The sequence below is a fragment of the Chelonia mydas genome, chromosome 1 (assembly GCF_015237465.2).
Source record: "Chelonia mydas isolate rCheMyd1 chromosome 1, rCheMyd1.pri.v2, whole genome shotgun sequence".
NCBI classification, from domain to species: domain Eukaryota; kingdom Metazoa; phylum Chordata; order Testudines; family Cheloniidae; genus Chelonia; species Chelonia mydas.
Genome location: NC_057849.1, coordinates 26,734,712 through 26,761,887, shown reverse-complemented (window position 1 = coordinate 26,761,887; position 27,176 = coordinate 26,734,712). Strand labels below are relative to the sequence as shown.

At 43.8% G+C, this 27,176-nt stretch overlaps 1 protein-coding gene across 8 annotated transcripts in view; it reads right to left on the bottom strand.

The window, feature by feature from the left end:
• Positions 1 to 17,387: 17,387 nt before the first annotated feature.
• The window catches only part of FAT3 (FAT atypical cadherin 3), a 544,317-nt gene continuing 534,528 nt past the window's right edge, over positions 17,388 to 27,176 (bottom strand). For 5 of the 8 annotated variants that reach the window (XM_043528746.1, XM_043528786.1, XM_043528740.1 and 2 more), the window contains 3 exons: positions 24,046 to 24,105; positions 20,650 to 20,685; positions 17,388 to 20,027 (listed from right to left, as the gene is read on the bottom strand). In XM_043528746.1, coding sequence (XP_043384681.1) covers positions 19,408 to 20,027; positions 20,650 to 20,685; positions 24,046 to 24,105 — 716 coding nt within the window. In that variant the 3' untranslated portion in view covers positions 17,388 to 19,407. The remainder of the gene's footprint in view (positions 20,028 to 20,649; positions 20,686 to 24,045; positions 24,106 to 27,176) is intronic. The other 3 variants (XM_043528773.1, XM_043528781.1, XM_043528763.1) reach the window with 2 other exon arrangements.

Below are 27,176 nucleotides of genomic sequence, written 5' to 3'. Positions count from 1 at the left end.
AAATCCTTCAGTGTTGCTCCATTCCAGGATACAGTCCTGCATCTTGTTAAGTGTGGCCTACATTCTTTCCCCCCAAGACATACTACCTTGCATTTGGCTCTGTTAAAATGCATGTTGTTCAAATGAGTCCACCATGCTAAGCGATCCAGGTTGGTTTTTATAACTGACGTGTCTGACTCATTATTTACCCCTGTGATGGGGTACATAGAGCTCACACTGGGCAACAAGGGGGCTGAGAAGTTGCTCTGGACTCATGCAGCTCCACCCCCGCCACCCCCCAGCTCCCCACACACCTGCAGGGCATGCGCAGGCTGGAGGAAGAGTTTAAAAGGGGGAGCAGAGCTCACCTGTTGGCAGACCAGGGAAGAAAATAGGACAGACCTTCAGCCCTCCGCTTCTGAGGAAAGGGCTGACTGAAGGAAGGAGCTTTCCACATGACCACTGCTTTACGGCCCTGGTGATTGCAGGTCACTGCAGAGGTGCAGCAGCCATCAGCAGGAGACCCAGCAGGGAGAGAGCTACTATGCCAGGCCTGGCCACAAGGAGGCACCAGCGGTGAGTCAACATCTTCACCCTTCCCATGCCTAGAGAGAAGGGAGGACTGACTGACCCAGACGGTCAAACACTCTAGACCTAAAGGCATGGGTTGGTAGGACAGACAACACGGATCTAGAGATGGGGTGGCCAAACTGTGGCTTGCGAGCCGCATGCAATTCTTTTACAGTTAACGTGCGGCTCATGGAGCCCCCCCAAACCCCCATTCTCCACCTACCTGACTTCAGGGAGTGGTGGGGAAACAGGTCAGGACCTCTGCCTTGCAGCAGGGTGATGGGGTGGGGGCTTCTGCTTGATAGGGAGGTGCTCAGAGCTTCAGCAGGAGCGGGACTGAAGCCCTGAGCCCCGGTAGGTGCCTCCCATGTGGCAGAAGCCCCAAGCCCCAGCAGGCACACCCCAGCTCTCAGATGTCTGAAGATCGTCATATGTGGCTCGCAGGGTCAGTAAGTTTGGCCACCCCTGCTCTAGAGCATCTTGTCACGTGGATAACTGAGAACCAGCAGCAGCAACAGGCAGCCCAGCAGCAGCAGCAACGCTTGCAATGCATGGCTGCCCAGCAGCAACACTGGTCCAGGACTTGGGGGTGCAGCAATAGGAACAGCAGCAAAGACTGGTCCAAGAGGCACTGTCCTAATGAAGCCTCAGGATCTCCCGGGGTTTCCCCTCAGGGGGGCTATAGGCCCCATGGCCCAGCCTGTGCCAGTGAAACTCACAAAGATGGGCTCCAAGGCAGTAGCGCAGCCGGGGGGGGGAAGCGGGGGGAGCGGCCACTCCCCCTCTGAGCACAAGTGGTGCCTTTTTAATTTATAGGATTAATTTTTTAATTTGTACTCACCCGGCGGCGCGCCGGGTCTTTGGCGGCGGGGGCCGTCACGCGCTCTGGCTCCTCGGCAGCACTTCGGTGGCATGGGCCTTCACGCGCTCTGGCTCGGCGGGGGCCGTCACTCGCTTCGGGTCGTTGTCGGCATTTTGGTGGCGGTGGCCTTCAGTGCCGCCGAGGACCTGGAGCGCCGCCCGGTGTGTACAAGCGGGTGGCACCTTTTTTTATGTCCGCTGCCCCTGTTTTCTCCACCTAGCTACGCCACTGCTCCAAGGATGACCTGCAGGCTTTCCTGCTGGCGTCTGAACGAGAGGCAACGGCAGCCCAGTGGCCACCTAACCAGTGTTTACATCCAACTGGGGATAGAGACTGGGTGCTCAAACATTGGCCAGAGTCCCTACCTAATGCTGTCTGATGGAAAATTATCTAGCTGCAGAAAAAGCTCTGGCAACATCACACAAGCAACTGCCTGAGCCAAGGGGGCCCCTTGACTCAAGAGAAAACCCACTCGGGCAAGTCAGCAATCACACAATATGGTCTCAGCAGCACCAGCTTTTAACGGGCCCAACGGATCGCTGGGTCCTGGTCTGGCCTCCGTTGGGAAATCCCAGCATCTCAAGCCCCAGCCCACACAGAGGCCCCTGGGACTTCTGCGGACATCTCCACAGGAATACAAGGGAGTAGGAGCAGACCAGCCACACAGGGAAGGGCTACCTCAAACATTCGGCCCAGAGGCAGCACCCACTCAGCCAGCAATGGGGGTTTGCTTTTTATGTGGGTGCCCAGATCATCAGTATCATGATTGCCCCTATATGGAGTGTGGTTATGGAGAGGTGTGGCCTGCAGAAAGATGCCCCATAGGTAAACCCTAGCTAAAGTAATGGGCCCAGTTCAGATAAATGGAACAGAGGTAGATTCTAGATGAGGAAAGAGCCTGGTCTGGGACAACTTGGTCCCAAAGCCTAAGACTCCCCAGGGAGACACTATTTCTACAGTGTATTCCTGGAGACATTAAACCCTATCCCAGTACACACATGCACTTGGCTGTAGGGGAAAACATGAAGTCCCTTGTAAGTGGGGCTGGCCTGCACACTAGCCTGCCTCATTATCTTGAGTCAGGACTGATAAGATTACTCTGAGGTACTGAGGGAGGTTAAACCAGCCCCACAAGGATTCACTGACGACACTCTGGGAGATGGGCTCTCAAAACCTGTGATGTTGGCAGGTGTAGGTGGGGAGCTGAGCCCTGGAGACAGGGGATCCAGCCAAGGAGAAGTTCCCCCAGAAGGGCCACCTCATAACAAAGTGACATTGCCCCCCCTACAGGATAGGGACATCCTAACTAGAAGGACTGCCTTCATCAAGAATCAGAAGGAAGACAAACCCTTGAGGCAGGTCAACTGCTGGTGGTTAGCAGGGATCTAACAGACTCATAACAAACAGAGCAGTACCCCTGATTTGAGCTCTAGGCAGAGTGATTGTACCGACTAGAGAAAGACTGACCGATGGGTGAAATTCAATTGCAGCTCCTCGTTCCCTGACCTCATAGGCATGAGGTTATATGACCGGCTCATACTATTCCCTCTCCAGGTCTCCTCAGTCATGAGAAGACCCTGGCTAGGTTCTGGACTGATTTTTTGGGAGGCCAGGATTCACCAAGAACTTAAAGTCTTCTGAAGCTCCTGTCCCTAATGCTGACTCATAGGACCGAAAGAAGTGACAAAAACCCATCTGGTCCCACTCCCCATAGTAGGCATGATGTTTGAAAAGATTGGGATGGACCTCTTCAGACCCTTAGAAAAAAGTCCAGTTGGGTACAAACACGTATTAGTTGTAGTTGATTATGCTACCCGCTGTCCTGAGGCAAACCCACTGTAGGTCTCAAATGCAAAGACTATTTCAGCAGAATTGCTAAAAGTCTTTGCCAAAGTTGGGGAAAGGAGATCCTCACTGATCAAGGCACCAACTTTGTCACATCTGCTGAAGGAGTTGTTGTAATCTATATGTCTGTTAACAGCCTTTTCACCGTGTGACAAAGTTAATTGCTGAGGACCCTGTCACTGGGATCAGCTGATCTCTCCCCTGTTATTTGCTATTCAAGAAGTTCCCCAATCATCTAGTGGATTCTCACTTTTTGAACTCTTACATGGGAGACAAGCCTGGGGAATTCTTGACTGGCCTGTGAGATGTGGGAGGAACAGGCTCCTAGGACAAGAGTGTTGTACAGAATGTAGTGAAGCTTTGGGAGAGGCTCAAAACCCTAGGGACCTTTGCCAAAAAAAACTTCCTCCATGCTCAACAGGCCCAGCAGCGAGCCTGCAACAAAGGTGACCATATGGGCATACTTAAGCCAGGGAATTGGGTACTACTTCTACTCCTGAGTGCAGAGCCCAAGTTACTTGCTAAATGGCCAGGGCCATACAAAGTATTCTACCAGATCAGGCCAGTTAACCATGAAAGCAGCCAGCCCGATAAGAGAAAGCGAACCCAGATCTACCTTAGTAAACTTCTGAAGCCCTGGAAGGAGAGAGAGAGCTTATTTATCATTCCTTATCCCCCTAAGTCTGAGCTGGGGCCCCAACGCCCACCCCACTGGACCCAGCTGCTATACAAATGGGAAGACATCTTCACCTGGAACAGAGAGCCCAGTGAGAAGCCTAGTAAAAGCCTTCTTGACAGTGTTTGTATCCCAGCCATGATGGACTTATCTCGTGCAACACCACATCCAGACAGAAGCTGGGCAACTCCTGGGACAGCCCACAGCGACTCCCCCCAGAAATACAAGAGGCTGTGAGGCAAGAGGTCCATGTAATGTTGGAACTAGGGGTCATTGAAGAATCCTGCAGCAACTAGTAAAGTCCAGTTGTACCGGTCCCAAAGCTGGACAGCACTATCCAGTTTTACATAGACTTTAAAAATGCCTGTGCGATCTCCAAATTTGATGCGTATCCGCTGCCCGAGGTTCAAACTACTTAACTGGCTAGGTGAGGCCCGATATAGTAACACGTTAGGCCTAGCCATGGAATATGGGCAGATCGCACTCACAGCAGAATCATGGGAGAAAACTGCCTTTGCCACATGGTTTGGCCTCTATCAGTTTAGGACTATGCCCTTTGGCTTCCACAGTGCCCCAGTGATATTCCAATGGCTCATGGATCAAGTTCTTCAACCACATGGGTCTTATGCTGCAGTCTATTTAGATGATGTGGTTGTCTCCAGCTGAGATTGAGATAAATATTTAGCACAAGTCGCTGCTGTACATCAATCACTATGGGGTGGGGGAAGGAAGGGCTAACTGCAAACCCAGCAAAGAAGAAAGCATCTGTCTGGGACATACTTTGGGGAACGGCACTGTCCAGCCCCTTGTAGACAAAGTCCAGGCCCTCAAAGCATGCTCTACTCCAACCATGAAGAAATAAGTCCAAAGATTTGTGCCAAGATTTTCAGTGATACCAGCTCCCCTAATTGAGCTAATTAAGGACAGTAGCCCCAAGAAGTTTCCCTGGCCTTAGACCTGTGAAAAAGGCCTTTCAGAAGTTGAAAGACCACTTGTGCAAACAGCCTGTCCTGTTCAGTCCTGATTTCTCAAAAGAGTCCATTTTGCAAACCGATATCTCAGAAGTGGGCTTAGTCACAGGATTGTCCCAGGAAGCAAATGGAGAGGAACACTCTGTGCTTTATCTGAGCAGCAAAGTGTTCCCTCAGGAGCAGGCATATTCTGTGATAGAAAAGGAAGAACTGGCTGTGAAATGGGTCATGGACTCTTCTTGATATTACCTCCTGGAAAATGCATTCAAGCTCATCACCGACCATGCTCCCTTAAGCTGGTTAATCGCCATGAAAGACACGAGGCCTCAGCTTATGTTCTGATATCTGTCCCGCCAGCTGTGCACCTTCCAAATTCAGCATAGAGTTGGAAATGCTCACCAAAATGTTGATTTTCTTTCCAACGGGTGGAGAAATCTGCTGGCCCTGGTTTCCTAGATACAATCTTGAAGGGGAGGGTGGGTGATGTGGTATTCAAATCCCCCACTGGACAACAGGGAATTATGGAGCAGCTCAGGGCTCAGGCAGCTCCTCCTCAGGGGTGCTGATGATGGAAACCATGTATTTGGTGTTTGTTATTACTACTTCAAGCCAGGAAGTGCAGGAGCACCCCATCACCCTTAGTTCCAGCACCACTGCTTCACCCTGCCACACCCGTAAGGCAGGCACAGGCTGGAGGAGGAGTTTAAAAGGGGGGCAGAGCGGCTCCCTTATTGGCAGACCAGGGAAGAGAACAAACCTGTAGCTCCTGAGGAAAGGGTTGACTGGAGGCTGGAGCTTCTCAGATGACTGCTACCCAAAGACCCCCTTCCTGAGGGAAGGGAGGGCCAGATTCTGATGCACATTGAGAGGGAATCATTCTCCTCTACTTCTTAGTAGCTCAGTGTATTTGTGTTAGTTCGTTTGCTTTTTTGTTAATAGACTACCCTAAAAAGAGAGAGACTTTAAAATGACCTGGTCAGAAGGCCAAGTCACAGGAAAAGGCAGAGCACCACAAAGGTGTAGCAGCTGTCAGTAGGAGACACCCAGTGGGGAGAGAGCTGCTATGCCATGCCTGGCCACAAGGAGGAGCCAGCGGTGAGTCAACCCATTTCACAAGGACTAAGGTAAATGTCTTACAGAAGTCTATTATGTAAATAGTTACCATTATCAACCACATTTGTGATCTCATCAAAAAACAATATCCATTTTGTCTGACGAGAACTATTTTCCATGAAACCAAGTTGACTGGATTATTTTACCATCCTTTAATCCTTTTCTGAGTGCAGCTCATATCGGTGACTAAATGGATCAAATGCTGGGAGATGCTGTTACCAATTTGTTACCCATGAGGGTTTTAACAAGGTTCAAATTTATTTTTTATTCATAAATTTCCAGTATACTCTGAAAATCTGTGTCTCTGGCATAACATACTAAATTCTGCTACCCTAAACGTCTATTACAATTTTTAGTACTTGTACAGTTCTGTAGCCATTAATTTACCCTCTCTTTAATGTAGGGATCCATGTAGACTGTTATAAGAACATCAGTAGAAGGTGTTATAAATGGTTATAAGCAACCTGTCGACCTGTTAGGCTCTATAACAATTTATTATTGTTTATTACAACATCTATTCATTATGTATTAACCCTTTGTAAGCTATGTATATATATATATTTAATATAGAATGTGTCCAAACCAAGATTTTTTTTTTAATACAGCACAAATATACAAAAGAGCCATTCAGTTTAACTGCAAGTGGGGGTTTGTGGAAATCAAACCATAAATGCACAGGAATATAAAAAGTTAACAGTTCAGAATTATGTCCATAGGTAAAAGTTTTGTCCAGAGTATTTTATTTAAATGTGGAAGCCTTCTGTTCTTATGTATCAGTGTTTAGAGATGATATTTGCTATTGTTCCCTTCAAACGTTGTAAATTGCCTTATTTTCTAAATGGCAGAAAATTCATTTCTAAAGGTTAGGCTTGTTTATCAGGAACATGACTTTTCTGTGGAAATTTAATGATTAGATACGGCAGCTCCGAACACAGAACGGAACCAAATAATTTATATCAGAGGTTCTCAAGCATTTTGCATAAGACACTCGGAAAAAATAGATAGCCCCATAACAACTAGTCCATTGTAAAATCTTAGGGTGAAATCCTGGCCTGATTGAAACCAATGGCAAAACTCCCGTTGACTACAGTGGGCTAGGATTTCACCCCGAGTAGAGACTTGATAGGTTTTTGTTTTACTGCATAGTAGCTGTTAAGGTAAACTTCAGGGGGAAGTCTAGAGTTGACCTTGACCAATTACATTGAGGTAGAACTACAGCTTGCCCCGTCAACACTACTCTGTTGTGTTGGTTATAAAATCACACCTTGTTATTCCCCCAAGTATAGACATTATCAGATTGTGGACTAAATCTTAACAGGTAGATTGTCTTGTGGACAGTTCCCTTCCTGGTAGTCCAGGCTATCTCCCCTCTCATTTGTGATCACATGACACCCCAACTGCTACATGACAGTGGCAACTACAGCAAATGCTGACTTGGGAAAGTAACGTCACAAAATTATTTAATGCATTTGTAGCTTCTTTGAATGAAACTTAGCAGATGGAGACAAGGAGGAGGAGCCAGTACCATGTGACCAGCACACACTTCATGATCCACCAACAAGTGCTCCACAGTTTAAGGACATCTGTTCTATATGATATTACGTTTAACAAAATCAAACCAAACTTATGTTAAAGGACTGTTTTTTAGATTGCAAAGTCAAACACTCAAAAGTTAGGAAATGCAGAATTTTGATTGTCCATGTAACCTTAACCTCTGCCCCACAATCGTTCATTACATGATCACATACTGTTTTTAACACAGGACCCCAGACTCTTTCAGTGCACAGGATGGGTGGTGTTCAAGGAAGGAGGCAGCTGTTCAATACCTTTAGCTTCATCATTTAATTAGTGGTTTCTGCCTTATTTGCTGCACACATTCCCAGGCCTGCAGTGCATACATAATCATTTCCTCGTGGCCAGGACACTTATTACTGTCGTGTCTGAGTGGCTCACAAACAATGAATTCATTTACACCGAAACATAATAGGGCATTATTATCCTCATTTAAAAGATGAGGAAACTGAGACAACACAAATTCACTGTAACCACACAGTGAATCACTGGCAGAGCCAAGATTGACACGAAGGCTGTTCTGACTCCCAACACTGGGTTTACGCCTCCAGACCAGACAGCCGCAATAGTGTGCGGGCACAGCTTCCCTTGGCATCAGCTGGAGTTGTAAGCGTTTGGCATTTCTGCACCAAGTGTCTCAAACCAGGCACCCAGGAAATGAGGAACACACATTTCGTTCGTGGCCACCTGCCAAGATTTTGGTTTAAGCGAATTGCTGAGCAAAATAAGGGAAGCCTGTGCCAGAGGCAGGAGGAGCACTGACTTCTCCTCCATGGCATTCACATGCCTTAGCCATAAGAACACCCTTTTTCCTCCTGCAGCCTCTTGCCTTGGTCTCTTCCAGCTTCTAAAGCAACTGAGGCCGAGATCCTACAAACAGCCTCAGACACTACATAGCCCTGAATGATGGCCTGGGAACAGCCCAGTCTGTTTGCTGAATCATTATTAGTTCTCTTTATGTGGAGGTAGTGCCGCTGAGTGACCTCCCAGGGCATTGAGTCCTGAGCTGAATAAACCAAACAACGGGGGAAAGGACAAGGTAACAGGACAGAACTGAAACCAAGCAAACCCCCAAGCTGAGTTCGTCCCGCCAACTTCAGTGAACTCGTAAGCCTACAAGACGACTGCCCCCAGAAGGACATGGGTCCCTCTCTCCAGGAGGGGGCAAGGGCTGGTATCTCAGACATAGTTTTCTCTGAGCTGGCTTGGTTACTGAGAAGCACCCTGCTTTGTTGCTGCTTGTCATTTATTGTCTCTGTTGAATAAATAGCTGTGAGTTCTTTGCTTGTCTGAGTCATTACATCCCTTCATGTGTGAGAAGAGCCCACGTGCCAAATAGCGGGATCGCGACCCTGGTGCTTAGACAATGAGGCTCAATTATTAGCAACTGCCTGCCAGCCCAGACTACACTTTTCAGTAATTTTCAGACAGCAATAACTTGGTGCTCAACAGACCCCTAAATCATGCCTAAAACACCTTGTTCCTGTCTATACTCCGCAGCGCTAGCTCCCCCAGTTCCCTGAATGGCATCTCAGGAAAGACTGGGCTCCTGGCTGAAAGGAACATGCCCTGCTGCACAGAGGTGCTGTTGACAAAGGGCTAGATTGTCAGCATTGTTGTTCCCCGGTGTGGCTGAACAAGCAGGAGTAAAACCACCCTCCTTCCTCAGATGGATACTCTGGCTGCGGGGGGAGACAAAGGCTGCTTGCAAGTAGGCAAGGAGGGGCTAGGAAAAGCCCTGGCTCCCATCACCCTACCAAACAACCGGCATCGGTATCCTGGTGAACAGGGAAGGGGTATGCTGATCCATGGAGAAACGTGAGTAGTACACATAAGGGCAGATCAGAGATAGAGTGACCTGTGCCCTGACCCTTTAAGGATTGAAGGCGTTAAAGGGGACAGCTGTGGTTGCAGCAGCAGGGTAGTGTGCACCCTGCAAGGACTGGCCTGGGCCACTGTGTGTGTGTTTGTTTGGATACTAAGTTGAATAAAACTCCAGTTTTAAAATGGTCCCTGCTCTGGTAGCGTAACGTGTCATAACTGACTTCCTCTCCAGAGCGTGGGAGGAATGGTGGCTGGTTGTGAACGACATGACAAACAAAGCTGTTCCTAAACCTACTGTGTCAGACTTTACACCTCTCTTTAGGGGGGATGAATAATGAACATTGCTAGGGGCTGGGTCTAATTTATAAAGATGTTAAGAGAGAATTGTAAGAAAAATAATGAGATGAAGGAAACACTGAAAGATCCATTGAGATGACACCAGCACCCGCACTTCTGGGAGGGCTTCCTATTTTCTAATCCAAAATAAAGCAGAATTAAAACTTGCCATTATCTGAAGAGGGGTTTCATACTTTTGGTCTCTAAGAGCTCTGCTCCCATTGGAACCACATCAAAACTTACATTGACTTCCGGGAGACAGGCTCAAGCCTCAAGAAGCAGTAGGCGGTGTGCACTCCCATTGAAGATAAGGGGCCAGATTTACAAGCTACTTAGGTGCCTAAAGATGCCGATGGATGTGTAGGCCCAGATCCACAAAGGTAATTTGGAGCTTTGAAATGAATGGAAGGTACCTTTGAAGGTCTGGGCTCTAGCGGGATGTTTGACTTCAAAAGAGTTAGCTTAACTCACCGAAGTGCTTTCATAAACGCCAGTCGGTGCCCATGTGTATTGTTAGGAGCCAAAATTCCTTTGTGCATCAGGCCCCTAGAATAGGGCCTGGTCCATGGGACTACTTGTGTGATTGAAATTAGACACATCTCAACAACTTGAACCCCAGAGGCAAGCCACTGCAACAGTACAGGTGGGAATCCCTCATTGCAGCATGCAGAGAGCCTCTTAGCACTGCATACCTCTAGGGGTGGGGCGGGGCACAGCAATGGTCCCATCTACTTACTAGACACCCTAGCATCCAGTACCAGGTACTGGAGCCAGCTGCATTCTTTTTAACGATGCAGTAAGTGCTACCAGTGAGTAAATTCTCCCCACACTCTGCCCTATGCTTGGGAACTTCACCTTTCCAGCCCAGTCCAGCTCTGGGTCTAACAGCTATAATTTAGCTCTTTCTTTCAAGCTCCATGGACTAGTGACTGTGCCTCCTGCTCTGTTCTGTACAGCACCAAGCACAGTAATTGTTCTCAGTTAATAATCAAATGCAGTAAGTTGCAATATTGCAATGAAATTTACATGGTTAAAGTTCCCTGAAGTCCAGTATAGCAGAAGTCAGTCCTTCAACAATGATAGCTCACTTGCATCACAGATTTGTGATCATTATTACATTGGTAAAGCTGCCATGCAATAACACTAACGGTGTCCAATAAAATTACTAATGCCCACGAGGTAGGATTTATGGTATTCATTTCAGTGCACAAGTAGTAACGTATTAAACTGCATATTTAACCAGGTGAATGGGGACAGAAAAAAAATATGGTTGAAACATTGGCCCCACTGAAGTCAATGGGGGGTTTTGCTTCAGCGGAGCCAGGATTTCACCCTATATATGTGTAATGAGGCTGCGTTAACATACCTGTTATCTTCACGCCTGGTTTTGGAGACTAACACAGTACTGCCCTGTAATTGTATGAATAATTATCTATGCATTTAAATCTCTAGGTTCTTTTAAAGAAAATTTAGTGTGAAAGGTGACCTGCAAAGTAAAAACAAATGTTGAGTGTGCCTCTTTTTTTGCTTCTTTCTGAGGTATACACAAGGCACCCCACAGTGTGCCCAGCTAATTGATCATCACACAGAGATTGAGGGCCAAATTCTCTACGACGCCTGTTTACAGCAGCATTTGACCCTGGGAAGCAAGCTCATGACACTTATGAGTTCAAACAACTAGTGACCAGATGGGAAAACCTGAATTTGGTTCTACACAATTCTGCACTGCTTTGGGCTCAACACAATTCTCTGCTCTCTGAAGAACCCAGGGCCATATTCTCACCTTCCACTGGCTTTACAGTGGTTCCCTCAATTGTTTTGAATGGAGTCATTCCTATTTTACACTGGTGTAAGGGAGAGGAGAAGCAAGCCCTAAAATATTGGTAACGAAAATCTAGTATCAAATTCTCTCAGGCAAACTGAAGAAGCTGATATTGGCAGGTGTGGGGCAACAAGTGTCGTCAGGGAAATAGAAAGCCAGAGAGAGAGGCCTTGTCATGTTAAGGGAGAAAATACCTCTGGTGAGAGCTAAACTACTGTAGAAACAAGTCATAACTGAAGCTGTTTCCTCCACCTGCTGTTCAACTGCTCTGTCCTCTCTTCCTGGCCCATGGATTCCGCTCCCTGCCAAGCTCTTATTTACAAGTGAGGCACTGGGGCTCGGAAGTCTCTCTTCGTTGCAGCATCTAACTGCTGGTAGAAAGCAGGCAGGGGGTTTGTCAATTACTGTTCCCACACTGCAGAGAGAGTCCTAGTTACAGTGATGATTTATTTTTAACTGGGAGGGAGAGGGGAAGAGAAACAGGAAAAGATGCTACCAGGAGTTGCAAGTCTTCAATTTGAAAATTGCAACACTCATTGAAGTTTAATGACCCTGAAGCCTCTATCTCTTCACTGCCGTTTGATCCACATAGAGGACTGTGCAGTCTCTATCAGTGGGATGCTGAGATACTACAGCCATGGGGGCCAGAAGTGCCTTTCTTAAATAGATGGCTTCTTTTGCCGAAACATTTTCATTCAGTTTTGCAAGTGCACCTTTTGTTTTATACTGGACGTCCCACTGTGAATATATAAGAAAAGTTTCCAGGTGAAAACCCAGTGCCATTGAAGTCAATAGCAAACTCTCACTGACTTCCATGAAGCTGGCATTTCATCCTCTGTACCTATTCATTTTTTCAATGCTTTATTATTTTTATATTCAATGGAAACACTGCTTATCACACTTATCACCACACGCGATGCTTCTTGGCACACAACGAGGGAGAATTCCCCTTCTTTAACCTCGTCTCATTACTCATACTTATAACGATAGTTTTATTGTCCCACATCCCTTAGTAGTTTTGAATAAAATTGCTACCAAGTCCTAAGGCACCCATTCTGAGTGTCATGGGAACAAAGAACCAGGGGCTGATACCAGAAAACTGGGGAGAATCACTGAACTGTTTGCCGTGGAAGGGGAATAAAGTTTCACTTAAAGAGTGATTTTTAAAAAGCACTCTCTGTATTAGCACTTCTAAACTGGGTCAAAAGTAATTTGTTTTGCCTGAAAATGATGTTTGCTAGTGTCTCCCCACAGATCTTGCACTCCCTACCTCTCCAAACAGGCAGATGGATCCTCCAATGGCTGAATTTTTGACTCCTAGTCCTGACAGCCGCTTGCCCACATGTGGTCTCAGTTCCAGAGCATCCACATCTACTTACACTACTGTTTGGGAAAGCAGTGAAAAAACAGCCTTCTACTCCCAGAACAAGGGAGATGTGAACTGAAAAGAAATTAACATGGTTCAAATGAGGGCCCTGAAGTCTAAGAAAACCTGTGTCCCCTTGGAGGGAATAGATGCTTTTGCTTGGCATCCTGCTTTGTTTTACCACTATGCGACTTTAAATTCATGTTTCCAGGAGGCCAAAGAAAAGTATCTGAACTCTGATCAGTGGTTTAGTTTCAAAGACTGTTCGAAGTCTCATATGGTTTTAATGTGATACCGTCCTATGAAAAACATCACTCCTCCAATTTAGTGGTGAGTGCTCTAAATCCATTCTCCAGTTTTGTATGGAAGTCATTTTTTAAAAAATTATATGGTTGTGTTACGTAAACAGGATTAAAATGTGTTTGAAGGGCTCTGAAACGGTTTCCCTTCCTACTTGGAGCTGTTGTTTCTTCTCAGCACGTTGGGAGCTGGGGGGTCGGAAGATCTGAGCAAAAGTGTCTAGAGTTAACTGAATGTTGTGGGTGGGGGAATCCCTCTAATTCTGATGTGGTGAACCCCTGTACACAAAACTCTGAATGGACTGAAAGATCTTTGAGACAGGGACTTTTTTAAAATAATTGTATATATCGTGCCTAGCACAATAGGGTCTCATTTTGTTACTGCGCTATAACAAGGAGGCGGATTTGAGGAATCTGAAAAGCGCAGTGCTTTCTGGATTACAACATACAGTAGGGAGAACTATACATTGCAATGTGAATTTCCCCTAGACTGCTGGCAGAATTTATATGCCTCATCTGAATCCCTCTTTTCAAAATGTGTCCTAATGAAAATGTCAATAAATAGTAAACACAAGTAGGTTTTTTTTTGTTTTTTTTACTTAAACTTGTTTTAACCATCAACTTTAGCAAATTTTGGCAGTTACAAACCTGTACACTTTTTTCTTTTTTATAGCAAAAGAACACAAGACAATACTGCCAACAGCAATTATGAAGGAACATTTAATCTTCAGATGAGGGCCGAGATCCACTCGAAGTGATTACCTTCTCCTTTGCATAAGGTTGGTTTTTTTTTGTCAATGAAAAAATGATGTATCTTAACAGCTACTTGACATGGCATAAAAATCATGTCTCTAAGTCTTTGTGCAAAACACATTGATTTAAAAAAAGTCAATAAAAAACATCTTCTTAAAAACAGAAAAAGTTAAATGAAAAGAGCTGAACCAAAAGGAAAGTTACAGTACATTTGAAATGATTAAAAAGTACCATTTTTTCAAATCTAAACTTTTTTTTTGCCATTACCTTAAAAGTTTAAACCAACTTGGATGACTCTCTTTTAATTATATCAAACAAAAATTTAAAGCGACCCGATTGGCATCAAATATCTACAAAAGCCTGGTAATTTGAAACCATTATATACATTATTTTTATAAACTTCTTTTTAAACACCAAAACATACATCTTTTACAAACCAGCCTGCTTGCAACAGGTAAAATTTACACGACAATCTTTCTGATACAGTGCTTTAAAGAGAACTGCTTCCATTTCCCAAATGCATTTGTCACTTCCTGAAAAGCAGTAGTATGGGCTCATAAAATTATTAAATAGTAGCAATTCAGGTATTCATATGACAGACGAATAATTACAGTACTGAGAGTTCCAATCTCATTCCCATAATACAATTCAAGTGCATCCTTAACACTGGTAACGACAAGTTATGGCCTTCGCATAATACTACGTATTTGTAATTATTGCTTTTTGTTATTACGTAAAGAAATGAATTTCGTTTATTCTTTCCCCGCCCACCCGCCTGTTCCTCCCCCGTAAGATGTGGCTATAGGTAAATCAATGCCCCTTCTGTTAATGGGTGACTTTGTAGGTCAAGTTTACAGACTACAGGCTAAAGGCAATGGACAATAATGCGAATACTGTTAATTTCTAGGGATTGTTGTATCACTGATGTGTACTGAGAGGACAGAGATGCAAACTTGCAAAAAAGCAGAGAACTATACCATAGAACTATACCATAGAGCAGGTACCATCATGAACCTAAAGAAGTCTCTCTCCCCTTTAGAACCTTTTAACTTCCGTAATTACTCCTGTAATAATTAAAAAAAAAAGAAGGCTAAAATGGTAATATTGATCTAACAAAGATGCATTTCCTCTATTGGTTTAAAATAGGTATTTTCCTTAATTATGAATGACACCAGCCTTTTAAAGAAAGCATTGCAGTAATGAACAGTAACGGTCCACTGAACCTTGAGTCACTCCTGGGTTGTGGGGTTAAAATATCATGGCATGATTTTCAAACAGGAGTATGACTTGCTACACAAATATGTATTTACCATTCCTGCTAGACCTGCCTTTTCCATTGGAACTTGTATTGAGGCACAACAACAATTGTCATGTAACATATCAAAGGCTTTATAACAGGCTAGAATTTTTTTTGTTGAGGACCAAATTTAAACAACTGTAAGAAACATGCTCAGGGTGAAATTCTGTGCTGTGCCTCTGAGAGGTGCAGCCCAGGTGGAGCTGGGATCTCTAAACCACCTTTGTGTCTTCTTGACCATGGGCTGCTCCCGTCTTCCAAACCTTGCCTTGAGAAAGGACCCTTGGAAGGGCAGCCCTATGGCTGTCTCCTGCAGCGCTTGTGCCAGGCAAATCCTCCCCCACCTGTATATGGGACTTTTAGGGTCCCTGTACCCCACTTTGGCCCTTTTACCCAGTGTAAAGGAGCCAGATCAGGAGTACTAGTTTTTTTCCCCTCAGAAGCTCATAACTGGAGGCAAATGTTAACGATAATTTAAAAAAAAAACCCCATGCTTGCCAGATTCTCCTTTACACTAAGGCCACTGTAGAGGGTCTTGGCAGTGTAAATGGCATTGACACCCACTTTAAGGCCCTTAAAGGAGCATTGGTGTTAATGAGAATCTGACCCTTTGTCAAAAATAGAAAATATGCATCAGATAAGTAAGACCCACAAGCATCTTGGAAGTCTAAGAAATTCTGATAACGATATGAATTTATTTTCTGAGCAGTTGCTGCCTTTTTTTTTTTTAAAAAATAAAAAGCGAAGAGTATATTTACCATAGAGGACTGTGGTTTTGCCGTGGAATATCATCATTTGATATTGTAGTAATTCTGTGAAAACAGAATCTGAAGGGAAATATCATGTAGTGGAGCCATCTACAGGAATGTGAATTGTGACACTGTACAGACACAATGATAGTTAGTCAAGACTAGCAGGGATTCTGAGCAAAGGCTGAACTAGGCAGCTGACAAGACGGCAACAGACAAAAAACCCATCATACGACAGAGTAATATACATCCGATGGAACAGTGTAAACTACCTACTCATGCACTCATTTGGTTCATATTGTCACCTCCCAGGTGAGAGAATCAGGGTTAATCATAGCACACCATTAATTAAAAAGGCAAATAAGATGCTGAGTTGTATTAACATGGAGACAGAAAGTAATGTGAGAACGTTATTGCACGCTGTAATGCTTGGAAAGGTTTTCACCTTGAGATCTGCATTCAAGTTTGGTCATTGAAAAGAACTAGAAGAGAACCAGAAAGGCAACAAAAGTGGGGACAGGCATTGAGGGGTTTCTGTCTGAGGAAAGACTGAATACAAGAGGCCTATTTAGTTTGAAGAGGAGGCGATATTGAGGTATATAAAATCATGAATGGTACGGAGAAGGTTTATCAGGTGCTCCCATATCCCCTTCCCCATAACACATTAACAAATTGGCGCTTGATTAAATGAAATGGCAACAAAATTTAAAAGACAGAAAAGGAAGTATATACTGAAGCTACGTGTATATTACCAGTGAAACTCACTGCCCACAAGATATTACTGAGGCAACAAGCTTAGTTAGAATCATTGGTATTTTCTGGTATGGCAATTGCTATGTTACCAATTGTGTTTCCCTTTATGACACTTTTGATATGTCCCTATATGGAAAATAACTTAGATACCAGTGTCTCAGGGATCTATTACCCAAAGATGTTTTCTACAGATGAAGATGGTGAGAATATTTAATAACTAGTTGGGGGCAAAAAGAGAGTTCATTGCATAATAGCTCAAAGTGTAGTACAGAAGAGTTGACTTGAAGCAAACCCCATGTACATCACAGCCATGTGCTAAAAGAGTATTAAATTCATATCAGCATTAAAACTATTGCACAACAGCTAAAAGTGCAGCTTTTTTATTTTGTTTAAACTCAAATATTCCTATCCTTGAAGTAATACTAATCTATTCCTTGCAACCGCTTCTCTGTAATGTGAACTTTCTGAGCAGGGCATGGTCATGCTGCAGAACTGAATCTGTGCCTTGGCCCGAGCCAAACTATTTCATAGGTTGCAGGGAAATCCCTCATTTCCCTTGCAATCGTGATATACTTGAAATCTGTATTTTTTTCCTTTAAAATGATGGGAGTGTGGGAGGGAAAGGGGATCAAAATGTACCATGAACACATTTAGAACATACCACTCTTACAGAAGCACTTTGAGGAGACCAAGTGACTGTCATAAATTCAATGAACAGGAACTATATGCAGGCAAGTACTTCATAATACTTGTAGGTGCAGTACATTCTCTTGCCTAAATTCCACTTTATTTATTTATGTACCTCTACATACTGTAACTGGATTGTTTTTTAATGAAGAATTGTTGCATGATCTAAAGTAAAACCAAACTTCTCCTGATAGATGATATACCGGAGGGAAGCACTGAAATATCAGGTTTACACTGCAAATTTTAGAGACCATGTTTTATTAAAAGTGTCACAAGCTACACAACTATTTAAGTAACATTCTCAATAACCTATTTTCTTTTGGGAAAACTTGTGAATAATCACCAGCAGTATGATAAGAAATAAGACTGACTTATGACAACCGAATGGGTAAAATTCAGTTCAGTCAAGAATCTCAAAAACGATCCAGTTAACTTATTTGACCAAGAAACAGGATAAGGCAGCAGCATGAAAAACCTGTTGGAGCATCCATTCATCTATAACTTCTATCTGTTCATCAAACTTTCAGAACGACTGAGTTCTGCCGGGGAAGGATGTGGATAGTAAACATGAATGCAAAGTGAAGACTTCCTCCTATTCAATGTACAACATACAGCTACAGAGATATATAAAGCTGTAGAATTACTCGTAACTGTAGTAAACACATTTTCACAGCACTGAGTAAAGGGCACATATATATTTTTACTGCAGTTGAGTGGAAAAAAAAAAGATGTCCATATTGCATTTAACCTGCTCTGGATGATTAATGTGAAATGCCAAAATTAACCTGATGTGTTGTTTTTGCATTTTACAGTATTATACAAAAGTGCTTTTAACCCTGTGAATACTATTTGAGCGTTCTGAGGGAATACAGGGCCAGGTACTCAGCTGATGTTGATGTAAACAAAAATACCTCCACTGACTACCCCAGTCTACACCAGCAGAGGATTTGTTCCACAAACTCGAGGGCAGGCCTTTTTGAAACTGTAGTTGATCTAGCAATTTAAGATTACAGCAGAATGCGTATGCAAATTAAGACAAACTAATTTAACCGGACTATGACAGCATTATGACTGCTGTTAAAAAGCTGCAAGGAAGCCCCAAATAAAAGCAGCAAAATGTGGAGTTCAGGTTCAGTTCTGTTCTCAGATACGCGTTCACATTCTGTACACAAATCACTGGGAGTTACACACGTGTATCTAAGGGCAGAATTTGGCCACTAGTGAGTCATACTCGCACGGGTTAAATGTCGCAATATTTGGAAAGTCTCATCATTCAATGTATACACAAACATCTGAAAGTAAGTTTGAATAATGGCAACCCACCTAGTCTAGTTTGGCGTACAATATATAATGTATATATTTGTCTTACTTGATGCACACAAGCTAGAATTAGATGTGATATATAAACAAAACCATAAATAAGTAGTTATTTATGGACAGATATCCATGTCGATAAGTTGACTTTGAAATGCTTTTTAAATAAAACCAATGGAATTGTTTTACATATGATCAAATTCTTTAGCGGACCTAAAATTTCATGCAACAGTGCCTCTTGGAATCATCCTCCCGTTTCTTAATACTGCCGGGAGAGATTGTAACACTTTTAATAATACAATACCAAATAAAATAGGAGGTGAAGAAAGGGAACTTAAAAGGTGAAATTGTTTCCCCCCTCAGAAACTCTGTGAGTGTACTCTTGGGAATAAATAAATGGTACATACTCTCCAGATTGTCTGTTAACAATTTTGTGGCATACAGCTTAACATAACTGGTCTCTTTGTGTCTGCACATACAGTATCATTTTTGAACGAGTTAATAGGTTATACTGGATTTCTGCCTTGCCCAATATACATAGATATATCTTTACCAAAATGTCTTCTCAGTATTTATACTGTTAATTGGACCAAATGACCACCAAAAAAAAAAGTCTCCTTTACACTTGTGTCTGATGCTGGGTCTCCACAAATGGAATGTGAATGTTATCTAGGATGAGCTCCTCCACACTTTCAAAGTCACTCATGGCTACTTCGGAGTCGTCAAAGCCGCAGCTAGCTGAGATGTCAGATGAGGAGGCATCCAGAGAGTTGTGTAAGGATAAGGGCATCTTACCTGCACTAACGTTTTCCACGCTTTGGCCTGGGACAACAGCAAAAGTACTAAATTCATTCACAGTCTGAGACCCAGCAGCGTCCATCTCATTGGGAAACTGATGAGGAGGGAGGTATTGGCTAGGGTGAAACTGTGGCCGCCGTCTGCAATCTGGGCTGAGTGTGCTAGCCATTGAGACTGGCTGTGATGGTGGAAGGGTTTCATATTGGTCTGGGTAATCCTCGGGTAGAGGTGGCGGTAACTGGTCCTGACTTAAAAACTCTTCTTCGTGAGGAGGAGGATAGTCGCTGTCAATGTCATAGCCACCAAGGTAGTAATCAGTTTCCAGCTCCCTGTTACTTCCATGATGCACCGAGCCTCCATCTGCTGTTTCATAATTGGGCACTTCCTCAATATCAGACAAACGAGCGCTTGGCATCCAGTCAGAGGTGTCCCAATGATAAGCTGTAAAGGGGAACAAACTCTTTAGGATGGACAGTAACTAATAAGAACAAAACCTATTGCATGCACCTGCTACAGAGAAAATATTCACAGCAAATTTCAGCCACAGATGCAAATATAATCAGCATGCTCCATAGCCTGCTAAAACTGGTCAGTCATGCTCTTCCCAAAGGGGGGAAAAACAACTTTACATCACGATGCCAACACAAAGATTAAAAGAAACAAAACATAACCATCTGAAAGCATTTCACATTGAAGGATGCAAGTAAGTGTATTAGAAATTATGAGTCTAAAAAATCAAAATGCTAGAAATCTGTGAATTAATATTTTTCAATTAAAAAAAATCCAGCATGCTCAAAATAGCACGTCTGTCACCCCCAAACAACTTTGTTTCAGGAAAGAAAATACGCAGGACACACAAAGTGAACGGCTGAGAGGTCGAAAAGTATGGACGGCCCCTGAAGTAAACACTGGATGGCAAAATTCCCATGCATGCAGAATTTGCACATAATATAATCCGGAAGAGGGAAGAGAGATGAAGCATACTGATACTGAGAAAACAAAAACCAACGCCTTCCCCACCCTGACACAGTCCAATAGGCAGAAAGCATCTCAGAAAAGTCACCTCTGTTGTAGTTCTGTCCTTGATCCATAACAGACACTGTTAGATACAAAGCGAAAAGTAAAAGCTGGTAATTCAAAGCTTGCTACCAGCATAGAGTTACAAGTGAAAATACAACTCTTAGCATGCATATGTCTAAAATACAGCTGGCTGTACGTTGTTTTATTAGCATTTTTAATTGTGCCATAGTTTAACGTATCAGGTAAGCCTTGCCCAGTCAAACATGGAAACATTCTGTCACTTGTATCAGTAAGTCATATTCCTTTGCTTTCATTATCTTAATTATCTATCTTCCCTTAACAAACATGGAATTAAATTAAAGCTGGAATTCTTAGTATGAAAGGGCCACCCACAGTCTGTAAGGTTTATAACTGTATAATACATTTCCCTCTCTCTTGCTCACTTTGAAATGGAAAAATAAGAATCTACAATTCTCAGGGCCAGTTCAAACAAATCTGGGCCCACTCAAGTTCAGATACCATGGTGATGGGCATGGTATAAAAACCTGAATAGAACAGAAAGCCATTCCATGGGGTCATCAGCTATACTACCCAACATTGCGTGCTTCCCGATCCCACACCCTTGACCTCTAAACTGTTCTGCCATGCTAGCTGATGGGGGGGGGGGGGGGAGGGAAGAGGGATTCCAATATGGGGTAGGAAAGAGAAGAGGAATGAAGGTTTTGCGTTAAATGGGAGGAGAGTAACCTGTGATCTTTTTTTTAAAAAGAAGCTCTAATAATTCAATCACTAGTTACTGGTCTCAATGCAGGAATCACTGAGCAAAAATCTATGGACTTTGTTATTGTAGGTGGTCAGATTAAATCATCATAAGGGTACTTTATGGCCTTAAAATTTATTAATCTATGTATCCCAGCCAGGGCCGAGATAAAAGTGTGTGTGGGGGGGCATGGGGAACCATCCCAGTTCCCTGGTGGCTCAATTTATTAACATCACACAGAGCTCTCATTCAGCACCAAGCCATTTGTCCAGTTTACATGGTAACATAGCATGGTTAGTAAACAACATGCTAGCCTTCCAACTGGTCTCTGATAATGCTGGGGTGGCTGGGGACATGCTTGCCTGGAGGCTGCAGGTTTGGCAGCACTGTCTAAACCACCCTTAGCCATCCAAATATTGTCCAAAAAGAGCCTAAAACAAATGATCACACCAGTGGTCCCCAAACTTTTACCTCGTGCCTCCCACCCTGAGCTGCAGCTCTGGGAGGGGGGGACAGGGACAGAGGTACAGGGGTAAGGAGGCCAAGGCTGGTGCCACAGCAGGGGGCAGAGCCGGAAACGGAGCCCTGGCCAGGGGTGAGGGCTGGCAGCCGGGGCCGGCACTGGGGCCAGGAGCAGAACTGGGTGGCACTCCTTCCCCACCCCCCGTGGGGGCTGGCCCGGGCCCCAGCCTCACCCCCAGAATGTTCCTCTGTGCCCCCCTTGGGGGGTGTGCCACAAAATTTGGGGACTTCTGGATTACACTGACAACACTCTTTGTTGGTAACCAGTATTGTGCTCTCCTCCCAGCTGTCTTCCGTCAGTGCAATTATACTGTACCCAAGGTGCATCAGGTACCTTAGCAGCTGCATCTTTTCACTACCCAGTAGAACCTCACTAATTTGCTGACCTGCACCACCCACAATTCCCACATGAAATAGTGCCCTCTGACCCCTGCCCCTGACTTCCCAGCAGGGATTTGACAGCAGATGTTGTTGTGAGGTTTCATGTGACTAAGGGCTTGTCTACGCCACGCAGCTTTTAGCGACAAGGCTGTGTCGACACAGCCTTATCGCTAAAAGTCAGCACGTGTAAACACTCTTTGTCGGTACTTTGTCGGCACTTTTGCTGACAAAATACTTCCAGCCCCGCGAGCGGCGCTAGCTTTGTCGCGCTCCTGCCAACAAAGCCGCGTTCACACTGCCACTTGAGTCGGCAAAACTTTTGTCTTTCACGGGGGGACTTTTTTATGTACCCGTGAAAGATAAACGTTTCATCGACAACTTCACAGCGTAGACACATCCTAAGAATCCATTGCTTTTACCCAACTCTACCTACTTCTCACATCAGGAGTTTGCAGGTGGGCACAACATTTTCAGTGGAGGCTTCTGAAATTTATTTCTATGTTTTCTTGAGTCCACTGACCTTAAGGCATGGTGTGCAGCCAATTTGTTTTTCAAGTTTTTGTCTTGAGACACTGAGGTATTGGCGTTGTTTCTTATTTTCTTAATTTGGGGTGGAGTCTATTTTATTAGTTAACATTGATTACCTCATTGTATTAGTTTTGTAACATTATATATGTTAGACAACTGCTCAGGGTATATCCTTAGATCTCAGGAAATAAGCAAGTACATTCAAGTACTGTACCATAAACAATTCCGGCTACATGAACCTTTGAAAACTGCCATGAAAATATACTATCCTGGGCACAAAATCAACTAGCTCACCATTTATTGTGATTATAATGATGACATCAGTATTTTATTTGCCCATCCTTAAACATTACTCAGCCTGGGCTAGCAGCACTCTGTAAGGCTGGACTAAACTATACTTGCTAAATAAGGGTGAAATCCTGAGCAAGCCAGACTCGATGGGCTTAGCAAATAAATAATAAAACCGAGCTCTTATATAGCATTTCTCACCAGTAGATCTCAAAGTGTTTTACAAAGAAGGAGAGTATAATTATCCCCACTTTACGGGTGGGGAAACTGAGGCACAGTGAGGCGAAGAGACTTGCCCAGCAAGCTAAGTGTTCCAGGTGGGAACAGAACCCAGTTGTCCTGAGTCCCAGTCCAGTGCTTTATTCACTAGGCAACACTGCCTCCAATGGGGGGCTATGGAACCCTCACTCTAACTGAGAACCAGGACATGTTTCTGTAGTAGCATCCAGAGCTTTCTGCACAACCCGTGTGTTGGCATTGTGGCATTTGGGACCATTTGGCTTTGCCCACGCCTACCTTCAGCCCCCACCTCCTCTCCATATGGTCCTGTGGCACAAAGAGCTGAAGAACTTAGCTCCCCTGTGGTTGGGGGTTAAACAGTCCCCACGCCTGGTCCCCCAGCATCCACCTTACGACAGCCACAGCAGTTTGGCTACGTCATGAGCTTAATCCTGCTCCCAATCAAGTCAACAGAATAACTCCCACTGACTTGAATGGCACAGGATCAAGCCCTGTGTGCCTTTCTGTACCCTGGATGGCACCCACAATTACCAAAGTAGATTTTGTGATGCATCGTCCTAGATCTTATTCTGCTGTTTGTTTGTAACCTTGCTAATTTGTAAAGCTGTCATCTGTAATGGGTTTGCCAGTCAGTGTAGATTAGTGAGGTTCTGCTGTAGTGTTTCAACAAAGAATACAGGAGGCAATGTTTGCAGAATAATAAAGAAAAAAATTAAATACCTTCATTTTCTATAGTGTCAACTACATTGTTGACAAGCTGTATGACAGTCACTATGGAAGCTTGTGGAAAAGGGAGAGCGGAAAATAAAGGGAGGGGAAGGACAGCTTTAGGTTAGTATTTAAAAACACACACAATATGTTCCCACATTAAAATTTCTCAAACAGAACTGGCATGAAAAAGGCTGTCAAACAATTCATGAATTATGCAGTGGTTTCCAACACATTTCATTTCAGATAATCCTGTATATTTTTCAAATGGAAAAGGACATGATGATAAATTCCAAAGCATTACTTTCAAAAAGGCACATGCAATGATGAATATCAACTCCTAAATTCAAACAGGACTGTCCAGCTGATTCAATTAACCAAAGTAGTATCTGGTTTTACCAGATACTAATCTCTAATTAATTCTTGCTCAAAGGCCACTAGAGACAGTGCGGTGCATTCCAAGGAATCATTATCTCTGAGGCAATCACACAGATCTGAAATGGAGCTAAGCCTTCAACTTAATCTATTTCATAATAGAGATATTTTACTTATTTACTGTGCGTACCCTGCAGTATAGTACCTCAATGACATTAAGCAGTGCTGCTATAATTAGGACACTGTCAAATGGTTTCAGCCCAAATTCCGACCCACGTTAAATAAAATGCTATGTTGAATGTCCTGTGGGTTCGAAACGTGTTTTGCCAGTAATTAATTTAGACCAATCACAGTTAAATACAGGACCAAACTGCATTGTATGGCATAGACACCTTGACAGTAGCAATGACTGGACTCCAAAAGGTCCTGGTTATTGGATGAGCTACCCCAAGTTCAGATGCTTATCTAAACCTTCCCCCGATCTCACAGATTGGCAAACCAGGACTTGACATTTTTTGCAAATAAGCTTTCATAGGAGGCTTCTGAATGTGCAACATTATTCTGATTAATATCCCATTCTTCTCCTGATGAGAGGCTATGCCCCTTGCAATTGAGGCATGGTCCCAGGCACACTGGAGTCAGTGGAAAGACTTGCATTAAATTGGTGCTGGCTCTTCATGAACGAATAGTCTTTCCCATCTCTAATTACCATGATCCAACTTAATGCTCCTGGGAAGGGGTCCCTATTTTGATCCAGAAATAGCCTCTCTTCTCATGATATTTAAGCCCATCCTTTATTGATAGTCATTTAGCAGAGAGAGGCCTGGTTAACCAAATAAACCATATCCTTGAGCTGTGTTGACCTTATAGATGCCATCAGTGATACTGATTATAATCATATAAATAAGGGAGTCCCAGATCTGTTAATGCACCATAAGTAATAGAGAGGGATAAAAAATCCTCCATTATATGGTTAGCTGCCGCATGACTGGGGAAAGAGGGTGAAGGGAACACTAAGTGGGGGTGCCTTTCCAGAGACGCAGTGAAGTGCCCGCCACTGCCGGGCCAGCACTATTTCACCAGCATAAGATACAGAGTCACTGCTTAGCCTAGCAGTGCTGACTAGCTCAAGATTTGGCACGCACAATTTGGAGACACAAAAAAAATCTTGCCCACCCCTCTGCTAATGCAAATGCTTGGCAAATTAAAAAAAAAAAAAAAAGGTAAAACCAGAAGGGAATGTGATGCTAGTGTGAAGCATCTGTGAGACAAGAAAGAGTTGAAAACAAAACATTAAAAACCAGGGTCAGCTTCACATGGTAATGGCAGTGGAAAAAGCGAACAGAATGTTGGGAATCATTAAGAAAGTGATAGATAATAAGACAGAAAATATCATACTGCCTCTATTTAAATCCATGGTATGCCCACAACTTGACTTCTGCGTGCATATGTGGCCGTACCATCTCAAAAAACGATATATTGGAATTGGAAAAGGTTCAGAAAAAAGGGCAACAAAAACGATTAGGGGTTTGGAATGGCTTCCATCTGAGGGGAGATTAATAAGACTGGGACTTTTCAGCTTAGAAAAGAGACAACTAAGGGGGGATATGATAGAGGTCTATAAAATCATGACTGGTGTGGAGAAAGTAAATAAAAAAGTGTTATTTACTCCTCCTCATAACACGAGAACTAGGGGTCACCAAATGAAATTAATAGGCAGCAGGTTTAAAACAAACAAAAGGAAGTATTTCTTCACACAATGCACAGTCAGCCTGTGAAACTCCTTGCCAGAGGACGTTGTGAAGGCCAAGACTATAACAGGGTTCAAAAAAGAACTAGATAAATTCATGGAGGATATGTCCATCAGTGGCTATTAGCCAGGATGGGCAGGGATGGTGTCCCTAGCCTCTGTTTGCCAGAAGCTGGGAATGGGCGATAGGGGATGGATCACTTGATGATTACCTGTTCTGTTCATTCCCTCTGGGGCACCTGGCATTGGCCACTGTTGGAAGACAGGACAGTAGGCGAGATGGAAGTTTGGACTGACCCAGTATGGCCGCGCTTATGTTAAGGAGTTACCCTTCCCCACGGGATCCGAGTTTGGGTTCTCAGACCAGTTGGAAGAGACAGCAGGGACTGGAACTACTTGCAGAGGCTGTGCACTCAGTCTCCTCATGCTGTTCTGGAGGGAATCCCTCTGGCTGATTCAATATGAAAGGGGTAGCATCCATGAACAGGGTCAGCTTTTGTGGAGAAAACTAGGGGTCTCAGTGAATGGTCCTTCTGATCCCTGAACCAACTCACCCACCCTAGACCCCCAATATAACAAGTAACCTGACAGTGTCCTTTTAAGTTTGCTTCAGCCCATCCATTCAAAATTCCTTCTTACAGGAAACAGTAACTTGCCTTCAAAGTGCACTCTCAAAACCTTTGTGCTGAGAGCAGGCATTCTTTTCCCATTAAGGTGAATAAGGAATTTTAAGACATCGTTTGCCTTTTTTGATTACGAAAATTAATGCTAATTACTCTGAGCACAACAAACCAAGACAAGCAATTTAAACACATTCAAAATGACTTAAAGTCACCTTAACAAAAACCAGTCACAGTAAATGTTCACAATAAAAAGCATTCAAAAGAAATGTTAGAGTTATGAGCTGAACCCATCAAAGCTATGGAAATCCACAGAGAAAGCCCCAAACCAACAACACTCGGGGGAACGTATGCTGCCTACCCATGTATTGACACAAACTGAATGAACAGTCTGATGT